A 27,204-nucleotide genomic window follows, 5' to 3' on the forward strand; every position below is an offset into this window, starting at 1 on the left:
CATGAAGGCCTGATTCACACTGTCTCCTCTGAACAGTTGATGTTGAGATGTGTCTGTTACTTGAACTCTGAAGCATTTATTTGGGCTGCAGTTTCTGAGGCAGGTAACTCTAATGAACTTATCCTCTGCAGTAGAGGTAATTCTGGGTCTTCCTTTCCTGTGGCGGTCCTCATGAGAGCCAGTTTCATCATAGCGCTTGATGGTTTTTGCAACTGCACTTGAAATAAAAAATAATAAAATATATTTTGATTTGTTTAACACTGTTTTGGTTACTACAGGAATACATGTGTTATTTCATAGTTTTGATGTCTTCACTATTATTCTACAATGTAGAACATGTAAAAAAAAACTCTCTCAATAACCTCTCTCTTTGTCTCTTTGTCATTCTGTCAGATCCTGTCATCGTGTGTCCTGACCTCCCCTGTAAAACTGGTAAGATTATTCTGAGGATTTTCATTCTGATTTTTAATTGTCACATGCACTACGGGCTGTGATTAAAGTTGGTTTTGAACCCTGAACCTGCTGGTTGAGTGCAGTCCAGTCCAGTACTGAACTCGTTCTCCATACTGTCTCACTTGGTTTGACATCAGAAAACGTTTAAAGGTTTACATGAGCATGGCAGTCCATCACCTTGAGGGTCTACAATGTCCACATAGTAAGGAAGATAGTTCAACCAGAGATTTGAAGAACTAACGAGTTAGAGAGAGTAGAACTGAGAAGCTACATGCTTGGTGGGTGTACCGGAGGCCACATTAGGTGTACCAGAGGCCATATTAAGTGTACCGGAGGCTATATTAGGTGTACCGGAGGCTATATTAGGTGTACCGGAGGCCATATTGGGTGTACCGGAGGCCATATTAGGTGTACCGGAGGCCATATTGGGTGTACCGGAGGCCATATTGGGTGTACCGGAGGCCATATTAGGTGTACCGGAGGCCATATTGGGTGTACCGGAGGCCATATTGGGTGTACCGGAGGCCATATTGGGAAGTGACCATTTGGGATGTTGATGCGTCGTGTCGCGTTCTTCCGCCCACCATTCTCCCGCTCGTTGCAGGAGGGGGCGTGCCCGTGCCCGACAGCGTGGCCCCTCCCCGCAGGGAGGAGCTTGCGGAGCAAGGCAGCCCCTCAATGGTCCCTTCCTCAGTCGGGGGCGTAGCCAGCCTGCTGGGCAGCCTACGGGAGCAGCAGTATGGGGTTGGCGTGGCGACCATGGCCTACACGGCTCAGCGGGCTAAGCTAGCTCAGCCAGGCGCTGACAGGCAGCAGTGGACACAGCTGTTCATCGACTCCTTCAGGCTGGTCTACGGAGACATCATGGGAGACCCAGCCAAAGCACTGGGGCTGTGTTAATGGGCTAAAAGTGCTAGCTAGCAATCTAACAAAACTAGCTGATGAGCTAATGTTACTGACTAATGCACTAACGATGCAAGCTAATGAGTTAACAGTGCTAATTAATGGATTAAGGGTGCTAGCGCTGCTTATATTGTCAGCTTAATGCTAATATTGTTAGCTATATGCTAAGTGTAAGCTCTGTGCTAATTTTTAATGCTAATATTGTTAACTCGATGCAATCACTTAGTCAGTTTAGTCTAATTTCGCTTGGAATATTTTAAACATATTAGATTTAAGCACTTTTTGTTAGTATGCATAACTCTGGGAGGATGCTAACAGAGTAGACAAGCTTCAGGCAGGTGGTAAGTTTTGCTGCTAACATATCTCTAAGCTTGTTGTTAAGGTGAGTGATTAGCTATTATAGCTCTGGATCTGGGGGTTTTAAAGCCTGGTTAGTTGGACATTTAAGACAGTTCAATATTATGTATATGGCTGTGATGTTGAACCCATTTACCACTGTGAACCACTCAAATCCCTCGAACCACTTGCTGAATCGCTGTATGATTCCTCAAAGACACCGTTTTGCAGTTTTGCACATCGCCATAGTTACAGCAGCCATTTTATTTTTCTGTGAATGTTAGTGTTTGGGTTGGTTATGGGCATTACACGTTAGGCCTGTAGGATTATTGGGTATTGGGTAGAGAATTTATTGAATGGACATGATCTGTTGGATAAACCTTCATTTAAGTGAATTAAATACATTTAATAAAACAAACAAACTAATAAATAATTGCTTTTTAAAAATAACAATTGCTCTATCCATCTGGTATTGTTTGGTGTGCATGCGAAGGGGGGGTGGTGGTAGACTGGGAAAACAGAGAACGTTTTAAAAAAGAGAAGTTTACTGTATTATTTTAGCTCTGAGACTGCAACATGCTTAGCGTCAGCTAAATATACGTATTAACAATATCCTATAGAGAGAATATCTTAAAAATGTGATCATGTATTTTTAGTAGAGTATGTTTTCCTTGCCTGTCATGTTTGCCTATGTGAAATAAATCATTAGTGCGAAGGGAAACAATGAGTCATGTTGTTGTTGTATCTCTGAGTCCTACTACAACCATCCTGCAGGTCAGCCATGTTACCTTTTGAGTGACTGAAACATTACACACAATATTTTTTCCTGATCAAGATGGTAAATATTTGGGATGTTTTCTTCTTCCTTCGTGTCAAACTACCAGGAAGTCTGACAAGACAGACTGGGTGGGTGGGGAGCTAGTAGACTGGGTGGGTGGGGAGCTAGTAGACTGAATGGGTGGGGAGCTAGTAGACTGGGTGGGTGGGGAGCTAGTAGACTGAGTGGACAGGGAGCTAGTAGACTGGGTGGGTGGGGAGCTAGTAGACTGAGTGGACAGGGAGCTAGTAGACTGGGTGGGTGGGGAGCTAGTAGGCTGGGTGGGTGGGGAGCTAGTAGACTGGGTGGGTGGGGAGCTAGTAGACTGGGTGGGTGGGGAGCTAGTAGACTGAGTGGACAGGGAGCTAGTAGACTGGGTGGGTGGGGAGCTAGTAGACTGGGTGGGTGGGGAGCTAGTAGACTGAGTGGACAGGGAGCTAGTAGACTGGGTGGGTGGGGAGCTAGTAGACTGGGTGGGTGGGGAGCTAGTAGACTGGGTGGGTGGGGAGCTAGTAGACTGGGTGGGTGGGGAGCTAGTAGACTGAGTGGACAGGGAGCTAGTAGACTGGGTGGGTGGGGAGCTAGTAGACTGAGTGGACAGGGAGCTAGTAGACTGGGTGGGGGGGGAGCTAGTAGACTGGGTGGGTGGGGAGCTAGTAGACTGGGTGGGTGGGGAGCTAGTAGACTGGGTGGGTGGGGAGCTAGTAGACTGAGTGGACAGGGAGCTAGTAGACTGGGTGGGTGGGGAGCTAGTAGACTGGGTGGGTGGGGAGCTAGTAGACTGGGTGGGACGGGAGCTAGTAGACTGGGTGGGTGGGGAGCTAGTAGACTGAGTGGACAGGGAGCTAGTAGACTGAGTAGACAGGGAGCTAGTAGACTGGGTGGGTGGGGAGCTAGTAGACTGAGTGGACAGGGAGCTAGTAGACTGAGTGGACAGGGAGCTAGTAGACTGAGTGGACAGGGAGCTAGTAGACTGAGTGGACAGGGAGCTAGTAGACTGAGTGGACAGGGAGCTAGTAGACTGAGTGGACAGGGAGCTAGTAGACTGAGTGGACAGGGAGCTAGTAGACTGAGTGGACAGGGAGCTAGTAGACTGAGTGGACAGGGAGCTAGTAGACTGAGTGGACAGGGAGCTAGTAGACTGAGTGGACAGGGAGCTAGTAGACTGGGTGGACAGGGAGCTAGTAGACTGAGTGGACAGGGAGCTAGTAGACTGAGTGGACAGGGAGCTAGTAGACTGGGTGGGAGGGGAGCTAGTAGACTGAGTGGGTGGGGAGCTAGTAGACTGAGTGGGTGGGGAGCTAGTAGACTGAGTGGACAGGGAGCTAGTAGACTGGGTGGGTGGGGAGCTAGTAGACTGGGTGGGTGGGGAGCTAGTAGACTGGGTGGGTGGGGAGCTAGTAGACTGAATGGGTGGGGAGCTAGTAGACTGGGTGGGTGGGGAGCTAGTAGACTGAGTGGACAGGGAGCTAGTAGACTGGGTGGGTGGGGAGCTAGTAGACTGAGTGGGTGGGGAGCTAGTAGACTGAGTGGGTGGGGAGCTAGTAGACTGAGTGGACAGGGAGCTAGTAGACTGAGTGGGTGGGGAGCTAGTAGACTGAGTGGACAGGGAGCTAGTAGACTGGGTGGGTGGGGAGCTAGTAGACTGGGTGGGTGGGGAGCTAGTAGACTGAGTGGGTGGGGAGCTAGTAGACTGAGTGGACAGGGAGCTAGTAGACTGGGTGGGTGGGGAGCTAGTAGACTGGGTGGGTGGGGAGCTAATAGACTGGGTGGGTGGGGAGCTAGTAGACTGAATGGGTGGGGAGCTAGTAGACTGGGTGGGTGGGGAGCTAGTAGACTGAGTGGACAGGGAGCTAGTAGACTGGGTGGGTGGGGAGCTAGTAGACTGAGTGGACAGGGAGCTAGTAGACTGGGTGGGTGGGGAGCTAGTAGACTGGGTGGGTGGGGAGCTAGTAGACTGGGTGGGTGGGGAGCTAGTAGACTGGGTGGGTGGGGAGCTAGTAGACTGAGTGGACAGGGAGCTAGTAGACTGGGTGGGTGGGGAGCTAGTAGACTGGGTGGGTGGGGAGCTAGTAGACTGGGTGGGTGGGGAGCTAGTAGACTGGGTGGGTGGGGAGCTAGTAGACTGAGTGGACAGGGAGCTAGTAGACTGAGTGGACAGGGAGCTAGTAGACTGAGTGGACAGGGAGCTAGTAGACTGAGTGGACAGGGAGCTAGTAGACTGAGTGGACAGGGAGCTAGTAGACTGAGTGGACAGGGAGCTAGTAGACTGAGTGGACAGGGAGCTAGTAGACTGAGTGGACAGGGAGCTAGTAGACTGAGTGGACAGGGAGCTAGTAGACTGAGTGGACAGGGAGCTAGTAGACTGGGTGGACAGGGAGCTAGTAGACTGAGTGGACAGGGAGCTAGTAGACTGAGTGGACAGGGAGCTAGTAGACTGGGTGGGTGGGGAGCTAGTAGACTGGGTGGGTGGGGAGCTAGTAGACTGAGTGGGTGGGGAGCTAGTAGACTGAGTGGACAGGGAGCTAGTAGACTGGGTGGGTGGGGAGCTAGTAGACTGGGTGGGTGGGGAGCTAGTAGACTGGGTGGGTGGGGAGCTAGTAGACTGAATGGGTGGGGAGCTAGTAGACTGGGTGGGTGGGGAGCTAGTAGACTGAGTGGACAGGGAGCTAGTAGACTGGGTGGGTGGGGAGCTAGTAGACTGAGTGGACAGGGAGCTAGTAGACTGGGTGGACAGGGAGCTAGTAGACTGAGTGGGTGGGGAGCTAGTAGACTGAGTGGACAGGGAGCTAGTAGACTGGGTGGGTGGGGAGCTAGTAGACTGGGTGGGTGGGGAGCTAGTAGACTGAGTGGGTGGGGAGCTAGTAGACTGAGTGGACAGGGAGCTAGTAGACTGGGTGGGTGGGGAGCTAGTAGACTGGGTGGGTGGGGAGCTAGTAGACTGAATGGGTGGGGAGCTAGTAGACTGGGTGGGTGGGGAGCTAGTAGACTGAGTGGACAGGGAGCTAGTAGACTGGGTGGGTGGGGAGCTAGTAGACTGAGTGGACAGGGAGCTAGTAGACTGGGTGGACAGGGAGCTAGTAGACTGAGTGGGTGGGGAGCTAGTAGACTGAGTGGACAGGGAGCTAGTAGACTGAGTGGGTGGGGAGCTAGTAGACTGAGTGGACAGGGAGCTAGTAGACTGGGTGGACAGGGAGCTAGTAGACTGAGTGGACAGGGAGCTAGTAGACTGAGTGGACAGGGAGCTAGTAGACTGAGTGGACAGGGAGCTAGTAGACTGGGTGAACAGGGAGCTAGTAGACTGAGTGGGTGGGGAGCTAGTAGACTGAGTGGACAGGGAGCTAGTAGACTGGGTGGACAGGGAGCTAGTAGACTGAGTGGGTGGGGAGCTAGTAGACTGAGTGGACAGGGAGCTAGTAGACTGAGTGGGTGGGGAGCTAGTAGACTGAGTGGACAGGGAGCTAGTAGACTGGGTGGACAGGGAGCTAGTAGACTGAGTGGACAGGGAGCTAGTAGACTGAGTGGGTGGGGAGCTAGTAGACTGAGTGGGTGGGGAGCTAGTAGACTGAGTGGACGGGGAGCTAGTAGACTGGGTGGACAGGGAGCTAGTAGACTGAGTGGACAGGGAGCTGGTAGACTGAGTGGACAGGGAGCTAGTACACTGAGTGTGTGGGGAGCTAGTAGACTGAGTGGACAGGGAGCTAGTAGACTGGGTGGACAGGGAGCTAGTAGACTGAGTGGACAGGGAGCTAGTAGACTGGGTGGACAGGGAGCTAGTAGACTGAGTGGACAGGGAGGTAGTAGACTGAGTGGACAGGGAGCTAGTAGACTGAGTGGGTGGGGAGCTAGTAGACTGAGTGGGTGGGGAGCTAGTAGACTGAGTGGACAGGGAGGTAGTAGACTGAGTGGACAGGGAGCTAGTAGACTGAGTGGACAGGGAGCTAGTAGACTGGGTGGACAGGGAGCTAGTAGACTGAGTGGACAGGGAGGTAGTAGACTGAGTGGACAGGGAGCTAGTAGACTGAGTGGACAGGGAGCTAGTAGACTGAGTGGACAGGGAGCTAGTAGACTGAGTGGGTGGGGAGCTAGTAGACTGAGTGGGTGGGGAGCTAGTAGACTGAGTGGACAGGGAGCTAGTAGACTGGGTGGACAGGGAGCTAGTAGACTGAGTGGACAGGGAGCTAGTAGACTGGGTGGACAGGGAGCTAGTAGACTGGGTGGACAGGTAGCTAGTAGACTGGGTGGACAGGGAGCTATTAGACTGAGTGGACAGGGAGCTAGTAGACTGAGTGGACAGGGAGCTAGTAGACTGAGTGGACAGGGAGCTAGTAGACTGAGTGGACAGGGAGCTAGTAGACTGAGTGGACAGGGAGCTAGTAGACTGAGTGGACAGGGAGCTAGTAGACTGAGTGGACGGGGAGCTAGTAGACTGAGTGGACAGGGAGCTAGTAGACTGAGTGGACGGGGAGCTAGTAGACTGAGTGGACAGGGAGCTAGTAGACTGGGTGGACAGGGAGCTAGTAGACTGGGTGGACAGGGAGCTAGTAGACTGAGTGGACAGGGAGCTAGTAGACTGGGTGGACAGGGAGCTAGTAGACTGGGTGGACAGGGAGCTAGTAGACTGAGTGGACAGGGAGCTAGTAGACTGGGTGGACAGGGAGCTAGTAGACTGGGTGGACAGGGAGCTAGTAGACTGGGTGGACAGGGAGCTAGTAGACTGGGTGGACAGGGAGCTAGTAGACTGGGTGGACAGGGAGCTAGTAGACTGGGTGGACAGGGAGCTAGTAGACTGGGTGGACAGGGAGCTAGTAGACTGGGTGGACAGGGAGCTAGTAGACTGAGTGGACAGGTAGCTAGTAGACTGAGTGGACAGGGAGCTAGTAGACTGGGTGGACAGGGAGCTAGTAGACTGAGTGGACAGGGAGGTAGTAGACTGAGTGGACAGGGAGCTAGTAGACTGGGTGGACAGGGAGCTAGTAGACTGAGTGGACAGGGAGGTAGTAGACTGAGTGGACAGGGAGCTAGTAGACTGAGTGGACAGGGAGCTAGTAGACTGGGTGGACAGGGAGCTAGTAGACTGAGTGGACAGGGAGGTAGTAGACTGAGTGGATAGGGAGGTAGTAGACTGGGTGGACAGGGAGCTAGTAGACTGAGTGGGTGGGGAGCTAGTAGACTGAGTAGACAGGGAGCTAGTAGACTGAGTGGACAGGGAGCTAGTAGACTGAGTGGACAGGGAGCTAGTAGACTGAGTAGACAGGGAGCTAGTAGACTGGGTGGACAGGGAGCTAGTAGACTGAGTGGACAGGGAGCTAGTAGACTGAGTGGACAGGGAGCTAGTAGACTGGGTGGACAGGTAGCTAGTAGACTGAGTGGACAGGGAGCTAGTAGACTGAGTGGACAGGGAGCTAGTAGACTGAGTGGACAGGGAGCTAGTAGACTGGGTGGACAGGTAGCTAGTAGACTGAGTGGACAGGGAGCTAGTAGACTGAGTGGACAGGGAGCTAGTAGACTGAGTGGACAGGGAGCTAGTAGACTGAGTGGACAGGGAGCTAGTAGACTGAGTGGACAGGGAGCTAGTAGACTGAGTGGACAGGGAGCTAGTAGACTGAGTGGACAGGGAGCTAGTAGACTGGGTGGACAGGTAGCTAGTAGACTGAGTGGACAGGGAGCTAGTAGACGGAGTGGACAGGGAGCTAGTAGACTGAGTGGACAGGGAGCTAGTAGACTGAGTGGACAGGGAGCTAGTAGACTGGGTGGACAGGTAGCTAGTAGACTGAGTGGACAGGGAGCTAGTAGACTGAGTGGACAGGGAGCTAGTAGACTGAGTGGACAGGGAGCTAGTAGACTGAGTGGACAGGGAGCTAGTAGACTGGGTGGACAGGTAGCTAGTAGACTGAGTAGACAGGGAGCTAGTAGACTGAGTGGGTGGGGAGCTAGTAGACTGGGTGGACAGGGAGGTAGTAGACTGAGTGGACAGGGAGCTAGTAGACTGAGTGGACAGGGAGCTAGTAGACTGAGTAGACAGGGAGCTAGTAGACTGAGTGGACAGGGAGCTAGTAGACTGAGTGGACAGGGAGCTAGTAGACTGAGTGGACAGGGAGCTAGTAGACTGAGTGGACAGGGAGCTAGTAGACTGAGTGGACAGGGAGCTAGTAGACTGAGTGGACAGGGAGCTAGTAGACTGGGTGGACAGGTAGCTAGTAGACTGAGTGGACAGGGAGCTAGTAGACTGAGTGGACAGGGAGCTAGTAGACTGGGTGGACAGGGAGCTAGTAGACTGAGTGGACAGGGAGCTAGTCGACTGGGTGGACAGGTAGCTAGTAGACTGAGTGGACAGGGAGCTAGTAGACTGAGTGGACAGGGAGCTAGTAGACTGAGTGGACAGGGAGCTAGTAGACTGAGTGGACAGGGAGCTAGTAGACTGGGTGGACAGGTAGCTAGTAGACTGAGTAGACAGGGAGCTAGTAGACTGAGTGTTTGGGGAGCTAGTAGACTGGGTGGACAGGGAGGTAGTAGACTGGGTGGACAGGGAGGTAGTAGACTGGGTGGACAGGGAGGTAGTAGACTGGGTGGACAGGGAGGTAGTAGACTGAGTGGGCAGGGAGGTAGTAGACTGGGTGGGTGGGGAGCTAGTAGACTGAGTGGGTGGGGAGCTAGTAGACTGGGTGGGCAGGTAGCTAGTAGACTGAGTAGACAGGGAGCCAGTAGACTGAGTGGACAGGGAGGTAGTAGACTGAGTGGACAGGGAGGTAGTAGACTGAGTGGACAGGGAGCTAGTAGACTGAGTAGACAGGGAGCTAGTAGACTGGGTGGACAGGGAGGTAGTAGACTGAGTGGGCAGGGAGGTAGTAGACTGGGTGGGTGGGGAGCTAGTAGACTGAGTGGGTGGGGAGCTAGTAGACTGGGTGGGCAGGTAGCTAGTAGACTGAGTAGACAGGGAGCTAGTAGACTGAGTGGACAGGGAGGTAGTAGACTGAGTGGACAGGGAGGTAGTAGACTGAGTAGACAGGGAGCTAGTAGACTGGGTGGACAGGGAGCTAGTAGACTGGGTGGACAGGGAGGTAGTAGACTGGGTGGGTGGGGAGCTAGTAGACTGGGTGGGTGGGGAGCTAGTAGACTGGGTGGACAGGGAGCTAGTAGTCTGAGTGGGTGGGGAGCTAGTAGACTGGGTGGACAGGGAGCTAGTAGACTGAGTGGGTGGGGAGCTAGTAGACTGGGTGGGTGGGGAGCTAGTAGACTGAGTGGACAGGGAGCTAGTAGACTGAGTGGACAGGGAGCTAGTAGACTGGGTGGGTGGGGAGCTAGTAGTCTGGGTGGGTGGGGAGCTAGTAGACTGGGTGGGTGGGAAGCTAGTAGACTGGGTGGACAGGTAGCTAGTAGACTGAGTGGGCAGGTAGCTAGTAGACTGAGTGGACAGGTAGCTAGTAGACTGAGTGGACAGGTAGCTAGTAGACTGAGTGAACAGGGACCTAGTAGACTGAGTGAACAGGGAGCTAGTAGACTGAGTGGACAGGGAGCTAGTAGACTGAGTGGACAGGGAGCTAGTAGACTGAGTGGACAGGGAGCTAGTAGACTGGGTGGACAGGGAGCTAGTAGACTGGGTGGACAGGGAGCTAGTAGACTGAGTGGACAGGGAGCTAGTAGACTGAGTGGGCGGGGAACTAGTAGACTGAGTGGACAGGGAGCTAGTAGACTGAGTGGACAGGGCGCTAGTAGACTGAGTGGACAGGGCGCTAGTAGACTGAGTGGACAGGGCGCTAGTAGACTGAGTGGACAGGGCGCTAGTAGACTGAGTGGACAGGGAGCTAGTAGACTGAGTGGACAGGGAGGTAGTAGACTGAGTGGGTGGGGAACTAGTAGACTGAGTGGACAGGGAGCTAGTAGACTGAGTGGGCAGGGAGCTAGTAGACTGAGTGGGTGGGGAGCTAGTAGACTGAGTGGGCGGGGAGCTAGTAGACTGAGTGGACAGGGAGCTAGTAGACTGAGTGGACAGGGAGCTAGTAGACGGAGTGGACAGGGCGCTAGTAGACAGGGAGCTAGTAGACTGAGTGAATGGGGAGCTAGTAGACTGAGTGGACAGGGAGCTAGTAGACTGAGTGGGCGGGGAGCTAGTAGAATGAGTGGACAGGGAGCTGGTAGACTGAGTGGACAGGGAACTAGTAGACTGAGTGGACAGGGAGCTGGTAGACTGAGTGGACAGGGAACTAGTAGACTGAGTGGACAGGGAGCTAGTAGACTGAGTGGGTGGGGAGCTAGTAGACTGAGTGGACAGGGAGCTAGTAGACTGAGTGGGCAGGTAGCTAGTAGACTGAGTGGACAGGGAGCTAGTAGACTGAGTGGGTGGGGAGCTAGTAGACTGAGTGGACAGGGAGCTAGTAGACTGAGTGGACAGGGCGCTAGTAGACTGAGTGGGCAGGGAGCTAGTAGACTGAGTGGACAGGGAGCTAGTAGACTGAGTGGGTGGGGAGCTAGTAGACTGAGTGGGTGGGGAGCTAGTAGACTGAGTGGACAGGGAGCTAGTAGACTGAGTGGACAGGGAGCTAGTAGACTGGGTGGACAGGGAGCTAGTAGATGGAGTGGACAGGGCGCTAGTAGACAGGGAGCTAGTAGACTGGGTGGACAGGGAGCTAGTAGACTGGGTGGACAGGGAGCTAGTAGACTGAGTGGACAGGGAGCTAGTAGACTGAGTGGGCGGGGAGCTAGTAGACTGAGTGGACAAGGAGCTAGTAGACTGAGTGGACAGGGAGCTAGTAGACTGAGTGGACAGGGCGCTAGTAGACTGAGTGGATAGGGAGCTAGTAGACTTAGTGGACAGGGAGCTAGTAGACTGAGTGGACAGAGAGCTAGTAGACTGAGTGGACAGGGAACTAGTAGACTGAGTGGACAGGGAGCTAGTAGACTGAGTGGGCGGGGAGCTAGTAGACTGAGTGGACAGGGAGCTAGTAGACTGAGTAGACAGGGAGCTAGTAGACTGAGTAGACAGGGAGCTAGTAGACTGAGTGGACAGGGAGCTAGTAGACTGAGTGGACAGGGAGCTAGTAGACTGAGTGGACAGGGCGCTAGTAGACTGAGTGGGCAGGGAGCTAGTAGACTGAGTGGGCAGGTAGCTAGTAGACTGAGTGGCCAGGGAGCTAGTAGACTGAGTGGACAGGGAGCTAGTAGACTGAGTGGGCAGGGAGCTAGTAGACTGAGTGGTTGGGGAGCTAGTAGAATGAGTGGGCAGGGAGCTAGTAGACTGAGTGGACAGGGAGCTAGTAGACCGAGTGGACAGGGAGCTAGTAGACTGAGTGGGTGGTGAGCTAGTAGACTGAGTGGGTGGGGAGCTAGTAGACTGATTGGGCGGGGAGCTAGTAGACTGAGTGGACAGGGAGCTAGTGGACAGGGAGCTAGTAGACTGAGTGGACATGGCGCTAGTAGACTGAGTGGGCGGGGAGCTAGTAGACTGAGTGGACAGGGAGCTAGTAGAATGAGTGGACAGGGAGCTAGTAGACTTAGTGGGCAGGGAGCTAGTAGACCTAGTGGGCGGGGAGCTAGTAGACTGAGTGGACAGGGAGCTAGTAGACTGAGTAGACAGGGAGCTAGTAGACTGAGTGGACAGGGAGCTAGTGGACTGAGTGGACAGGTAGCTAGTAGACTAAGTGGACAGGGAGCTAGTAGACTGAGTGGACGGGGAGCTAGTAGGCTGAGTGGACAGGGAGCTAGTAGACTGAGTGGACAGGGAGCTAGTAGACTGGGTGGGCAGGTAGCTAGTAGACTGAGTGGGCAGGTAGCTAGTAGACTGAGTGGACAGGTAGCTAGTAGACTGAGTGGGCAGGTAGCTAGTAGACTGAGTGAACAGGGAGCTAGTAGACTGAGTGGACAGGGAGCTAGTAGACTGAGTGGACAGGGAGCTAGTAGACTGAGTGGACAGGGAGCTAGTAGACTGGGTGGACAGGGAGCTAGTAGACTGGGTGGACAGGGAGCTAGTAGACTGAGTGGACAGGGAGCTAGTAGACTGAGTGGGCGGGGAACTAGTAGACTGAGTGGACAGGGAGCTAGTAGACTGAGTGGACAGGGCGCTAGTAGACTGAGTGGACAGGGCGCTAGTAGACTGAGTGGACAGGGCGCTAGTAGACTGAGTGGACAGGGCGCTAGTAGACTGAGTGGACAGGGAGCTAGTAGACTGAGTGGACAGGGAGGTAGTAGACTGAGTGGGTGGGGAACTAGTAGACTGAGTGGACAGGGAGCTAGTAGACTGAGTGGGCAGGGAGCTAGTAGACTGAGTGGGTGGGGAGCTAGTAGACTGAGTGGGCGGGGAGCTAGTAGACTGAGTGGACAGGGAGCTAGTAGACTGAGTGGACAGGGAGCTAGTAGACGGAGTGGACAGGGCGCTAGTAGACAGGGAGCTAGTAGACTGAGTGAATGGGGAGCTAGTAGACTGAGTGGACAGGGAGCTAGTAGACTGAGTGGGCGGGGAGCTAGTAGAATGAGTGGACAGGGAGCTGGTAGACTGAGTGGACAGGGAACTAGTAGACTGAGTGGACAGGGAGCTGGTAGACTGAGTGGACAGGGAACTAGTAGACTGAGTGGACAGGGAGCTAGTAGACTGAGTGGGTGGGGAGCTAGTAGACTGAGTGGACAGGGAGCTAGTAGACTGAGTGGGCAGGTAGCTAGTAGACTGAGTGGACAGGGAGCTAGTAGACTGAGTGGGTGGGGAGCTAGTAGACTGAGTGGACAGGGAGCTAGTAGACTGAGTGGACAGGGCGCTAGTAGACTGAGTGGGCAGGGAGCTAGTAGACTGAGTGGACAGGGAGCTAGTAGACTGAGTGGGTGGGGAGCTAGTAGACTGGGTGGACAGGGAGCTAGTAGACTGAGTGGACAGGGAGCTAGTAGACTGAGTGGACAGGGAGCTAGTAGACTGGGTGGACAGGGAGCTAGTAGACTGGGTGGACAGGGAGCTAGTAGACTGAGTGGACAGGGAGCTAGTAGACTGAGTGGGCGGGGAGCTAGTAGACTGAGTGGACAAGGAGCTAGTAGACTGAGTGGACAGGGAGCTAGTAGACTGAGTGGACAGGGCGCTAGTAGACTGAGTGGATAGGGAGCTAGTAGACTTAGTGGACAGGGAGCTAGTAGACTGAGTGGACAGAGAGCTAGTAGACTGAGTGGACAGGGAACTAGTAGACTGAGTGGACAGGGAGCTAGTAGACTGAGTGGGTGGGGAGCTAGTAGACTGAGTGGGCTGGGAGCTAGTAGACTGAGTGGACAAGGAGCTAGTAGACTGAGTGGACAGGGAGCTAGTAGACTGAGTGGACAGGGCGCTAGTAGACTGAGTGGATAGGGAGCTAGTAGACTTAGTGGACAGGGAGCTAGTAGACTGAGTGGACAGAGAGCTAGTAGACTGAGTGGACAGGGAACTAGTAGACTGAGTGGACAGGGAGCTAGTAGACTGAGTGGGTGGGGAGCTAGTAGAATGAGTGGACAGGGAGCTAGTAGACTGAGTGGGCAGGGAACTAGTAGACTGAGTGGGCGGGGAGCTAGTAGACTGAGTGGACAGGGAGCTAGTAGACTGAGTAGACAGGGAGCTAGTAGACAGGGAGCTAGTAGACTGAGTGGACAGGGAGCTAGTAGACTGAGTGGACAGGGAGCTAGTAGACTGAGTGGACAGGGCGCTAGTAGACTGATTGGGCAGGGAGCTAGTAGACTGAGTGGGCAGGTAGCTAGTAGACTGAGTGGCCAGGGAGCTAGTAGACTGAGTGGACAGGGAGCTAGTAGACTGAGTGGGCAGGGAGCTAGTAGACTGAGTGGTTGGGGAGCTAGTAGACTGAGTGGGCAGGGAGCTAGTAGACTGAGTGGACAGGGAGCTAGTAGACCGAGTGGACAGGGAGCTAGTAGACTGAGTGGGTGGTGAGCTAGTAGACTGAGTGGGTGGGGAGCTAGTAGACTGATTGGGCGGGGAGCTAGTAGACTGAGTGGACAGGGAGCTAGTGGACAGGGAGCTAGTAGACTGAGTGGACATGGCGCTAGTAGACTGAGTGGGCGGGGAGCTAGTAGACTGAGTGGACAGGGAGCTAGTAGAATGAGTGGACAGGGAGCTAGTAGACTTAGTGGGCAGGGAGCTAGTAGACCTAGTGGGCGGGGAGCTAGTAGACTGAGTGGACAGGGAGCTAGTAGACTGAGTAGACAGGGAGCTAGTAGACTGAGTGGACAGGGAGCTAGTGGACTGAGTGGACAGGTAGCTAGTAGACTAAGTGGACAGGGAGCTAGTAGACTGAGTGGACGGGGAGCTAGTAGGCTGAGTGGACAGGGAGCTAGTAGACTGAGTGGACAGGGAGCTAGTAGACTGGGTGGGCAGGTAGCTAGTAGACTGAGTGGGCAGGTAGCTAGTAGACTGAGTGGACAGGTAGCTAGTAGACTGAGTGGGCAGGTAGCTAGTAGACTGAGTGAACAGGGAGCTAGTAGACTGAGTGGACAGGGAGCTAGTAGACTGAGTGGACAGGGAGCTAGTAGACTGAGTGGACAGGGAGCTAGTAGACTGAGTGGACAGGGAGCTAGTAGACTGAGTGGACAGGGAGCTAGTAGACTGAGTGGACAGGGAGCTAGTAGACTGAGTGGGCGGGGAACTAGTAGACTGAGTGGACAGGGAGCTAGTAGACTGAGTGGACAGGGCGCTAGTAGACTGAGTGGACAGGGCGCTAGTAGACTGAGTGGACAGGGCGCTAGTAGACTGAGTGGACAGGGCGCTAGTAGACTGAGTGGACAGGGAGCTAGTAGACTGACTGGACAGGGAGGTAGTAGACTGAGTGGGTGGGGAACTAGTAGACTGAGTGGACAGGGAGCTAGTAGACTGAGTGGGCAGGGAGCTAGTAGACTGAGTGGGTGGGGAGCTAGTAGACTGAGTGGGCGGGGAGCTAGTAGACTGAGTGGACAGGGAGCTAGTAGACTGAGTGGACAGGGAGCTAGTAGACGGAGTGGACAGGGCGCTAGTAGACAGGGAGCTAGTAGACTGAGTGAATGGGGAGCTAGTAGACTGAGTGGACAGGGAGCTAGTAGACTGAGTGGGCGGGGAGCTAGTAGAATGAGTGGACAGGGAGCTGGTAGACTGAGTGGACAGGGAACTAGTAGACTGAGTGGACAGGGAGCTAGTAGACTGAGTGGGTGGGGAGCTAGTAGACTGAGTGGACAGGGAGCTAGTAGACTGAGTGGGCAGGTAGCTAGTAGACTGAGTGGACAGGGAGCTAGTAGACTGAGTGGGTGGGGAGCTAGTAGACTGAGTGGACAGGGAGCTAGTAGACTGAGTGGACAGGGCGCTAGTAGACTGAGTGGCCAGGGAGCTAGTAGACTGAGTGGACAGGGAGCTAGTAGACTGAGTGGGTGGGGAGCTAGTAGACTGGGTGGACAGGGAGCTAGTAGACTGAGTGGACAGGGAGCTAGTAGACTGGGTGGACAGGGAGCTAGTAGACTGAGTGGACAGGGAGCTAGTAGACTGAGTGGACAGGGAGCTAGTAGACTGGGTGGACAGGGAGCTAGTAGATGGAGTGGACAGGGCGCTAGTAGACAGGGAGCTAGTAGACTGGGTGGACAGGGAGCTAGTAGACTGGGTGGACAGGGAGCTAGTAGACTGAGTGGACAGGGAGCTAGTAGACTGAGTGGGCGGGGAGCTAGTAGACTGAGTGGACAAGGAGCTAGTAGACTGAGTGGACAGGGAGCTAGTAGACTGAGTGGACAGGGCGCTAGTAGACTGAGTGGATAGGGAGCTAGTAGACTTAGTGGACAGGGAGCTAGTAGACTGAGTGGACAGAGAGCTAGTAGACTGAGTGGACAGGGAACTAGTAGACTGAGTGGACAGGGAGCTAGTAGACTGAGTGGGTGGGGAGCTAGTAGACTGAGTGGGCTGGGAGCTAGTAGACTGAGTGGACAAGGAGCTAGTAGACTGAGTGGACAGGGAGCTAGTAGACTGAGTGGACAGGGCGCTAGTAGACTGAGTGGATAGGGAGCTAGTAGACTTAGTGGACAGGGAGCTAGTAGACTGAGTGGACAGAGAGCTAGTAGACTGAGTGGACAGGGAACTAGTAGACTGAGTGGACAGGGAGCTAGTAGACTGAGTGGGTGGGGAGCTAGTAGAATGAGTGGACAGGGAGCTAGTAGACTGAGTGGGCAGGGAACTAGTAGACTGAGTGGGCGGGGAGCTAGTAGAATGAGTGGACAGGGAGCTGGTAGACTGAGTAGACAGGGAGCTAGTAGACTGAGTGGACAGGGAGCTAGTAGACTGAGTGGACAGGGAGCTAGTAGACTGAGTGGACAGGGCGCTAGTAGACTGATTGGGCAGGGAGCTAGTAGACTGAGTGGGCAGGTAGCTAGTAGACTGAGTGGCCAGGGAGCTAGTAGACTGAGTGGACAGGGAGCTAGTAGACTGAGTGGGCAGGGAGCTAGTAGACTGAGTGGTTGGGGAGCTAGTAGACTGAGTGGGCAGGGAGCTAGTAGACTGAGTGGACAGGGAGCTAGTAGACCGAGTGGACAGGGAGCTAGTAGACTGAGTGGGTGGTGAGCTAGTAGACTGAGTGGGTGGGGAGCTAGTAGACTGATTGGGCGGGGAGCTAGTAGACTGAGTGGACAGGGAGCTAGTGGACAGGGAGCTAGTAGACTGAGTGGACATGGCGCTAGTAGACTGAGTGGGCGGGGAGCTAGTAGACTGAGTGGACAGGGAGCTAGTAGAATGAGTGGACAGGGAGCTAGTAGACTTAGTGGGCAGGGAGCTAGTAGACCTAGTGGGCGGGGAGCTAGTAGACTGAGTGGACAGGGAGCTAGTAGACTGAGTAGACAGGGAGCTAGTAGACTGAGTGGACAGGGAGCTAGTGGACTGAGTGGACAGGTAGCTAGTAGACTAAGTGGACAGGGAGCTAGTAGACTGAGTGGACGGGGAGCTAGTAGGCTGAGTGGACAGGGAGCTAGTAGACTGAGTGGACAGGGAGCTAGTAGACTGGGTGGGCAGGTAGCTAGTAGACTGAGTGGGCAGGTAGCTAGTAGACTGAGTGGACAGGTAGCTAGTAGACTGAGTGGGCAGGTAGCTAGTAGACTGAGTGAACAGGGAGCTAGTAGACTGAGTGGACAGGGAGCTAGTAGACTGAGTGGACAGGGAGCTAGTAGACTGAGTGGACAGGGAGCTAGTAGACTGGGTGGACAGGGAGCTAGTAGACTGGGTGGACAGGGAGCTAGTAGACTGAGTGGACAGGGAGCTAGTAGACTGAGTGGGCGGGGAACTAGTAGACTGAGTGGACAGGGAGCTAGTAGACTGAGTGGACAGGGCGCTAGTAGACTGAGTGGACAGGGCGCTAGTAGACTGAGTGGACAGGGCGCTAGTAGACTGAGTGGACAGGGCGCTAGTAGACTGAGTGGACAGGGAGCTAGTAGACTGAGTGGACAGGGAGGTAGTAGACTGAGTGGGTGGGGAACTAGTAGACTGAGTGGACAGGGAGCTAGTAGACTGAGTGGGCAGGGAGCTAGTAGACTGAGTGGGTGGGGAGCTAGTAGACTGAGTGGGCGGGGAGCTAGTAGACTGAGTGGACAGGGAGCTAGTAGACTGAGTGGACAGGGAGCTAGTAGACGGAGTGGACAGGGCGCTAGTAGACAGGGAGCTAGTAGACTGAGTGAATGGGGAGCTAGTAGACTGAGTGGACAGGGAGCTAGTAGACTGAGTGGGCGGGGAGCTAGTAGAATGAGTGGACAGGGAGCTGGTAGACTGAGTGGACAGGGAACTAGTAGACTGAGTGGACAGGGAGCTAGTAGACTGAGTGGGTGGGGAGCTAGTAGACTGAGTGGACAGGGAGCTAGTAGACTGAGTGGGCAGGTAGCTAGTAGACTGAGTGGACAGGGAGCTAGTAGACTGAGTGGGTGGGGAGCTAGTAGACTGAGTGGACAGGGAGCTAGTAGACTGAGTGGACAGGGCGCTAGTAGACTGAGTGGGCAGGGAGCTAGTAGACTGAGTGGACAGGGAGCTAGTAGACTGAGTGGGTGGGGAGCTAGTAGACTGGGTGGACAGGGAGCTAGTAGACTGAGTGGACAGGGAGCTAGTAGACTGAGTGGACAGGGAGCTAGTAGACTGGGTGGACAGGGAGCTAGTAGATGGAGTGGACAGGGCGCTAGTAGACAGGGAGCTAGTAGACTGGGTGGACAGGGAGCTAGTAGACTGGGTGGACAGGGAGCTAGTAGACTGAGTGGACAGGGAGCTAGTAGACTGAGTGGGCGGGGAGCTAGTAGACTGAGTGGACAAGGAGCTAGTAGACTGAGTGGACAGGGAGCTAGTAGACTGAGTGGACAGGGCGCTAGTAGACTGAGTGGATAGGGAGCTAGTAGACTTAGTGGACAGGGAGCTAGTAGACTGAGTGGACAGAGAGCTAGTAGACTGAGTGGACAGGGAACTAGTAGACTGAGTGGACAGGGAGCTAGTAGACTGAGTGGGTGGGGAGCTAGTAGAATGAGTGGACAGGGAGCTAGTAGACTGAGTGGGCAGGGAACTAGTAGACTGAGTGGGCGGGGAGCTAGTAGACTGAGTGGACAGGGAGCTAGTAGACTGAGTAGACAGGGAGCTAGTAGACTGAGTAGACAGGGAGCTAGTAGACTGAGTGGACAGGGAGCTAGTAGACTGAGTGGACAGGGAGCTAGTAGACTAAGTGGACAGGGCGCTAGTAGACTGAGTGGGCAGGGAGCTAGTAGACTGAGTGGGCAGGTAGCTAGTAGACTGAGTGGCCAGGGAGCTCGTAGACTGAGTGGACAGGGAGCTAGTAGACTGAGTGGGCAGGGAGCTAGTAGACTGAGTGGTTGGGGAGCTAGTAGACTGAGTGGGCAGGGAGCTAGTAGACTGAGTGGACAGGGAGCTAGTAGACCGAGTGGGTGGTGAGCTAGTAGACTGAGTGGGTGGTGAGCTAGTAGACTGAGTGGGTGGGGAGCTAGTAGACTGAGTGGGCGGGGAGCTAGTAGACTGAGTGGACAGGGAGCTAGTGGACAGGGAGCTAGTAGACTGAGTAGACATGGCGCTAGTAGACTGAGTGGGCGGGGAGCTAGTAGACTGAGTGGACAGGGAGCTAGTAGAATGAGTGGACAGGGAGCTAGTAGACTTAGTGGGCAGGGAGCTAGTAGACTGGGTGGGCAGGGAGCTAGTAGACTGAGTGGGCAGGGAGCTAGTAGACTGAGTGGACAGGGAGCTAGTAGACTGAGTGGACAGGGAGCTAGTAGACTGAGTGGGCAGGGAGCTAGTAGACTGAGTGGGCGAAGAGCTAGTAGACTGAGTGGGCGAGGAGCTAGTAGACTGAGTGGGCGGGGAGCTGGTAGACTGAGTGGACAGGGAGCTAGTAGACTGAGTGGACAGGGAGCTAGTGATCTGAGTGGGCAGGGATCTTACCTTGATGGACAGTTCTTTGAAAACGCCTGTCAAGCAACATGGACTCAGTGAACATTGTTGCAGTCAGATTATCTCTATCAAATGTGCTGATACACAAAGCAACTCAAACAACATTGACATTGCATGCAACATCCAAACCTGTCACACATCATCACATCATGGTTTCACAAATAATTTGTTTATCCAACTGTTTGGTTACTGTCACAGCATCCATAAAGACAACATGTTGGCTATATAATTTAGCTAGCTAGCCCCAATGGAATTGTCAGCACTGTTTATCAAGCTACCTATATAGTTAATCTGGGGAAAAATGTGTTGTAAAGTTCCAGGTTCTGCGAATATGCCCTCTATTTAAATTAGGTAAGAGTTTAAGACATTACCATTGGTGTCTTAAAATTTGCCTTTTTGTGATGTCACAAAAGGCCCTTAATAATCCCGCCTCCCGAATCCAAGTGTTTGACATGAGGGAGGGGACCAGTCATTTTATGATTAAACTTTATCAATGTAGAAGCAACAGTCATTTTTCATACTTTGATTTGGTTTCATCCAAATATAATTTTGACTGTTCGGGACCTTTAAGTTTTAGTAAAGTGATTTTAATAACCTGCTTTTAATATCCTGCAGAGAGCATGCAGATAATGGATGGGTAGATCTTTTTTCAGTTATATGCAGATAAAGGATGGGTAGATCTTTGTTCAGTTACATGCAGTTAAAGGATGGGTAGATCTTTGTTCAGTTATATGCAGATAAAGGATGGGTAGATCTTTGTTCAGTTACATGCAGTTAAAGGATGGGTAGATCTTTGTTCAGTTATATGCAGATAAATGATGGGTAGATCTTTGTTCAGTTATATGCAGATAAAGGATGGGTAGATCTTTGTTCAGTTATATGCAGATAAAGGATGGGTAGATCTTTGTTCAGTTATATGCAGATAAAGGATGGGTAGATCTTTGTTCATTTATATGACAAATTATCTGAGAACCCAAAAACAAATTATAAGGTGTTCCTCAGGGTTCGGTACTTGGACCCCTGCAGTTCTTGTTATACATGTTGGCACTTTAATTCCTATACATGGTAGGGATGTCATGGCCATAATAATGACGTATATCTATGGTTATCAATTAACCAAGAGGAGGCTGCTGTAAAACATTTCACTGTACCTATCTGTTGTATGTGACAATACAACATGTATTTTTATTTATTTTTGGCATATAAATATTGGATGACAGCCAGTCAACTTCCTCTTCCCCTCTTCACTCAGACTAGACAGCCAGTCCACTTCCTCTTCCCCTCTTCACTCAGACTAGACAGCCAGTCAACTTCCTCTTCCCCTCTTCACTCAGACTAGACAGCCAGTCAACTTCCTCTTCCCATCTTCACTCAGACTAGACAGCCAGTCAACTTCCTCTTCCCCTCTTCACTCAGACTAGACAGACAGTCAACTTCCTCTTCCCCTCTTCACTCAGACTAGACAGACGATGTTATCTAGCTGTGTGTTTCTGAGTTTCTGAGCTTCTGAGCTGTGTGTGTGTGTGTGTTTCAGAGCCAGCGGTGGCCAGCTGTGTCCAGCGCCCTGTGGACCTTGTGTTCATGCTGGACGGGTCAGAGAGGATGGGAGTGGAGAACCACCGCCGAGCCAAGGAGTTCATTGAGAACGTGGCGCGCCGCCTCACCCTGGCCAACGGCCAATCAGACGACAGGAACGCCCGCATCGCCCTGCTGCAGTACGGCAGCAAATCAGAACAGAAGGTTGAGTTTTCGCTCACGCACAATCTGACGGTGATCGCTGATTCACTGGCTGGGATGAGCTACATGGACTCCGCCTCCTCTCTGGGCAGCGCCATCATACACGCTGTCAACAACCTGGTGATGTCACAGGTACACGTTACGCACACACGCTGTCAACAACCTGGACAGTTCTACCTACAGTGTACACTGAATAACTATACTGTCTCTGTTCTACAGGGCAGCCGTCTGGCTCGTTGTAATACTGTATAACTACACTGTCTCTGTTCTACAGTCGTAATACTGTATAACTACACCGTCTCTGTTCTACAGTCGTAATACTGTATAACTATACTGTCTCTGTTCTACAGTCGTAATACTGTATAACTACACTGTCTCTGTTCTAAAGTCGTAATACTGTATAACTACACTGTCTCTGTTCTACAGTCGTAATACTGTATAACTTATACTGTCTCTGTTCTACAGTCGTAATACTCTATAACTACACTGTCTCTGTTCTACAGTCGTAATACTGTATAACTATACTGTCTCTGTTCTACAGTCGTAATACTCTATAACTACACTGTCTCTGTTCTACAGTCGTAATACTGTATAACTATACTGTCTCTGTTCTACAGTCGTAATACTGTATAACTACACTGTCTCTGTTCTACAGTTGTAATACTCTAACTATACTGTCTCTGTTCTACAGTCGTAATACTGTATAACTATACTGTCTCTGTTCTACAGTCGTAATACTGTATAACTACACTGTCTCTGTTCTACAGTTGTAATACTCTAACTATACTGTCTCTGTTCTACAGTCGTAATACTCTAACTATACTGTCTCTGTTCTACAGTCGTAATACTGTATAACTACACTGTCTCTGTTCTACAGTTGTAATACTCTAACTATACTGTCTCTGTTCTACAGTCGTAATACTGTATAACTATACTGTCTCTGTTCTACAGTCGTAATACTGTATAACTACACTGTCTCTGTTCTACAGTCATAATACTGTATATCTACACTGTCTCTGTTCTACAGTCGTAATACTCTAACTATACTGTCTCTGTTCTACAGTCGTAATACTCTAACTATACTGTCTCTGTTCTACAGTCGTAATACTCTAACTACACTGTCTCTGTTCTACAGGGCAGCCGTCTGGCTCGTTGTAATACTGTATAACTACACTGTCTCTGTTCTACAGTCGTAATACTGTATAACTACACTGTCTCTGTTCTACAGTCGTAATACTCTATAACTATACTGTCTCTGTTCTACAGGGCAGCCGTCTGGCGCGTCGTAACGCAGAACTGTCTTTTGTCTTCATTACCGACGGAATCACTGCCAGCGAAAGCCTGGAGGAGGGCGTGTCCGCCATGCGGCGGGCTGAGGGTGTTCCCACGGTGATCGCCATGGGGACCGACACGGACCAGGACGTGCTGAGGAAGGTTGCCCTGGGAGACACGTCAGCCATCTTTAGAGGAGAGGACTACGCCACGCTGGGGAAACCCACATTCCTAGAACGCTTCATCCGCTGGGTCTGCTAACCAGCTCATTAGAGCTAACCAGCTAACCAGCTAACCAGCTCGTTAGAGCTAACCAGCTAACCAGCTAACGAGCTCGTTAGAGCTAACCAGCTGTGTTTTAACTAACAGTTAAAGGTGCAATCCGTAAGAATCTTTTTAGTAACGAAATAAACAAACAAATCAATGTGTTCTCAGATGTGAAGGTGCTCTGTGCTTTGCAAAGTTTAAGCAAAAAGTGACAGAACTTGAAAGCTCAACTTCTAGCTCGTCCAAGAGACACAAGGCACTCCAGATTTTTGTATCTTTTAAATGAATTAAATGACAGATTTCACCTTTAACTAGCTAAGCCCAAACAACCAAAGCCTTTCTCATCAGAGAGTTACTGATACTGAAGTGTGAAAGAGGTTGCAATTGTAAGTCTTGTTTCTGTTAGTTTTTTTGTATTGTGTTTCTAGAAGAGATCCCTCACTGTGAGGTCTGTATCAGTACGTTTGTATCTTACACTAAAGGTGCTATTCTAGTGGAAGGAGTTACACACAGTCTCGTGTTGCACAAACAGTCAACTCTGTTTATCAAACAGTCTTAATTTTTAAACAGTTCAGTTTTTCAAACTTTGTAATTTCAATAGAAGTGCCGCTTTATACTTTATTATTCTAGTTCAGGGGACCATCCACTCATTTAGACACATCTCTCACACACATCTCTCACACACACACATCTCTCACACACAAACACACCAATTAGTTCAGGGTTTCAAACTCGGTCCTGTCCTCCTGCTGAGCTAGCTACTCTGAGCTAGCTACTAAACCCAACACACCTACATCTATACCCAACACACCCACACTTTTACCCAACACACACACACACACACACACACACACACACACACACACACACACTGAAAATGCATTTGTTGTAAACTGAGCAGTATGTAATAAAGCTAGCTGTGGTGAAACCAGACCTGTGTGTGTTTGTACGCATCTGTATTGCACCTGTATTTAAAATCTTCTAGATGTGAACCATAAGTATCCTGTCTGTCCTCTGGAGTGTCTGGAAGTTAGCCACAACCTGCTGTTTGAAGGGGAATGGAAACACTTGGCCTTGACACCCCCCCTATACACATGGAATTATAGATACAGTGGGGAGAACAAGTATTTGATACACTGCTGATTCTGCAGGTTTTCCTACTTACAAAGCATGTAGAGGTCTGTCATTTTTATCATAGGTACACTTCAACTGTGAGAGACGGAATCTAAAACAAAAATCCAGGAAATCACATTGTATGATTTTTTAAGTAATTCATTTGCATTTTATTGCATGACATAAGTATTTGATCACCTACCAACCAGTAAGAATTCCGGCTCTCACAGGTATGTTAGTTTTTCTTTAAGAAGCCCTCCTGTTCTCCACTGTATTAACTGCACCTGTTTGAACTCGTTACCTGTATAAAAGACACCTGTCCACACACTCAATCAAACAGACTCCAACCTCTCCACAATGGCCAAGACCAGAGAGGGTGTAAGGACATCAGGGATAAAATTGTAGACCTGCACAAGGCTGGGATGGGCTACAGGACAATAGGCGAGCAGCTTGGTGAGAAGGCAACAACTGTTGGCTCAATTATTAGAAAATGGAAGAAGTTCAAGATGACGGTCAATCACCCTCGGTCTGGGGCTCCATGCAAGATCTCACCGCGTGGAGCATCAATGATCATGAGGAAGGTGAGGGATCAGGCCAGAACTACACGGTAGGACCTGGTCAATGACCTGAAGAGAGCTGGGACCACAGTCTCAAAGAAAACCATTAGTAACACACTACGCCGTCATGGATTAAAATCCTGCATCGTACGCAAGGTCCCCCTGCTCAAGCCAGCGCATGTCCAGGCCCGTCTGAAGTTTGCCAATGACCATCTGGATGATCCAGAGGAGGAATGGGAGAAGGTCATGTGGTCTGATGAGACAAACATAGAGCTTTTTGGTCTAAACTCCACTCACCGTGTTTGGAGGAAGAAGAAGGATGAGTACAACCCCAAGAACACCATCCCAACCGTGAAGCATGGAGGTGGAAACACCATTCTTTGGGGTTGCTTTTCTACATAGGGGACAGGACGACTGCACTGTATTGAGGGAAGGATGGATGGGGCCATGTATCGCGAGATCTTGGCCAACAACCTCCTTCCCTCAGTAAGAGCATTGAAGATGGGTCGAGGCTGGGTCTTCCAGCATGACAAATACCCGAAACACACAGCCAGAGCAACTAAGGAGTGGCTCCGTAAGAAGCATCTCAAGGTCCTGGAGTGACCTAGCCAGTTTCCAGACCTGAACCCAATAGATAATCTTTGGAGGGAGCTGAAAGTCCGTATTGCCCAGCGACAGCCCCGAAACCTGAAGGATCTGGAGAAGGTCTGTATGGAGTAGTGGGCCAAAATCCCTGCTGCAGAGTGTGCAAACCTGGTCAAGAACTACAGGAAACGTATGATCTCTGTAATTGCTTTTCTGATGTATCAAATACTTATGTCATGCAATAAAATGCAAATGAATTACTTAAAAATCATACAATGCGATTTTATGATGATGTTTTAGATTCTGTCTCTCACAGTTGAAGTGTACCTATGATAAAAATTACAGACCTCTACATGCTTTGTAAGCAGGAAAACCTGCAAAATAAGCAGTGTATCAAATACTTGTTCTCTCCACTGTATACCTCTCCTTAATGCAACCACTGGGTCAGATTTCAAATAACCTTTACGGAAAAAGAAAACCATGCAATAATCTGAGACGGCGCTCAGAACAATAGTCAAATTAGCTGCCATGTTGGAGTCAACATAAACCATAAATTACATGCTAAATATTCCCTTACCTTTGATGATATTCATCAGAATGCACTCCCAGGAATCCCAGGTCCACAATAAATGCTTGATTTGTTCGATAATGTCCGTTATTTATGTCCAATTAGCTCCTTTTGTTAGCGCGTTTGGTACACCTATCCAAACGCTGGTGCTGGTCGACCATTTTTTCGGACAAAAACTTCAAAAAGTTATATTACAGGTCGAAGAAACATTTCAAACTAAGTACAGAATCAATCATTAGGATGTTTTTATCATAAATCTTCAAGAAAGTTCCAACCGGAGAATACCTTTGAGGAGGAACAGAACGCAGACGGTTGAGATCTAGTGGAAGCGCTAGGAAGTGAATCTTCATTCATATTGCAATGGGATTTCAATAGGGAATGGTTTGAAAATATACCAACCTCAGATTTCTCACTTCCTGTTTGGATTTCTTCTCAGGTTCTTGCCTGCCATATGAGTTCTGTTATACTCACAGACATCATTCAAACAGTTTCAGAAACATCAGTGTTTCTATCCAATACTAATAATAATATGCATATATTAGCAACTGAGACTGAGGAGCAGGCCGTTTATCTGGGCACCTTTCATCCAAGCTACTCAATAGTGCCCCTGCAGCCTTAAGACAATACCTTTAAGACAGCACCTTTAAGACAGCGCCTTTAAGACAATACCTTTAAGACAGCGCCTTTAAGACAATACCTTTAAGACAGTGCCTTTAAGACAATACCTTTAAGACAGCATCTTTAAGAGAGCACCTTTAAGACAGCACCTTTAAGACAGCACCTATAAGACAGCATCTTTAAGACAGCATCTTTAAGACAATACCTTTAAGACAGCACCTTTAAGACAGCACCTTTAAGACAGCACCTTTAAGACAGCGCCTTTAAGACAGCATCTTTAAGACAATACCTTTAAGACAGCACCTTTAAGACAGCGCCTTTAAGACAGCATCTTTAAGACTGTTCCCAATCTGGCCCACAAACCATCACGGTCACCTAATAATCCCCAGTTTACAATTGGCTCTTTCATCCCCCTCCTCTTCCCTGTAACTATTCCCCAGGTCGTTGCTGTAAATGAGAACGCGTTCTCAGTCAATTTACCTGGTAAAATAATGGATAAATAAAAATTAATTTTTAAAAAGACAGCATCTTGGTTACTGTCTGCAGAACTTTGTATGAGGGATATAAAACTTTCAGTCATCTTCGTGGGTCTGAA

General features: G+C 51.0%; 1 protein-coding gene across 2 annotated transcripts in view; it reads left to right on the forward strand.

Annotated features, from left to right (window-relative positions):
• LOC139387371 (collagen alpha-2(VI) chain-like) overlaps positions 1–24,101 on the forward strand; it is an 87,610-nt gene extending 63,509 nt beyond the window's left edge. Inside the window, exons 26-28 of one of the 2 annotated variants that reach the window (XM_071133507.1) lie at positions 394–432; positions 21,427–21,761; positions 22,896–24,101. In XM_071133507.1, coding sequence (XP_070989608.1) covers positions 394–432; positions 21,427–21,761; positions 22,896–23,162 — 641 coding nt within the window. In that variant the 3' untranslated portion in view covers positions 23,163–24,101. Of the gene's footprint in view, positions 1–393; positions 433–1,057; positions 2,414–21,426; positions 21,762–22,895 lie in introns of those variants that run through there. The other variant, XM_071133508.1, reaches the window with a different exon arrangement.
• The last annotated feature ends 3,103 nt before the right edge of the window (positions 24,102–27,204 follow it).

Source organism: Oncorhynchus clarkii, chromosome 28 (genome assembly GCF_045791955.1).
Source record: "Oncorhynchus clarkii lewisi isolate Uvic-CL-2024 chromosome 28, UVic_Ocla_1.0, whole genome shotgun sequence".
NCBI lineage: Eukaryota > Metazoa > Chordata > Actinopteri > Salmoniformes > Salmonidae > Oncorhynchus > Oncorhynchus clarkii.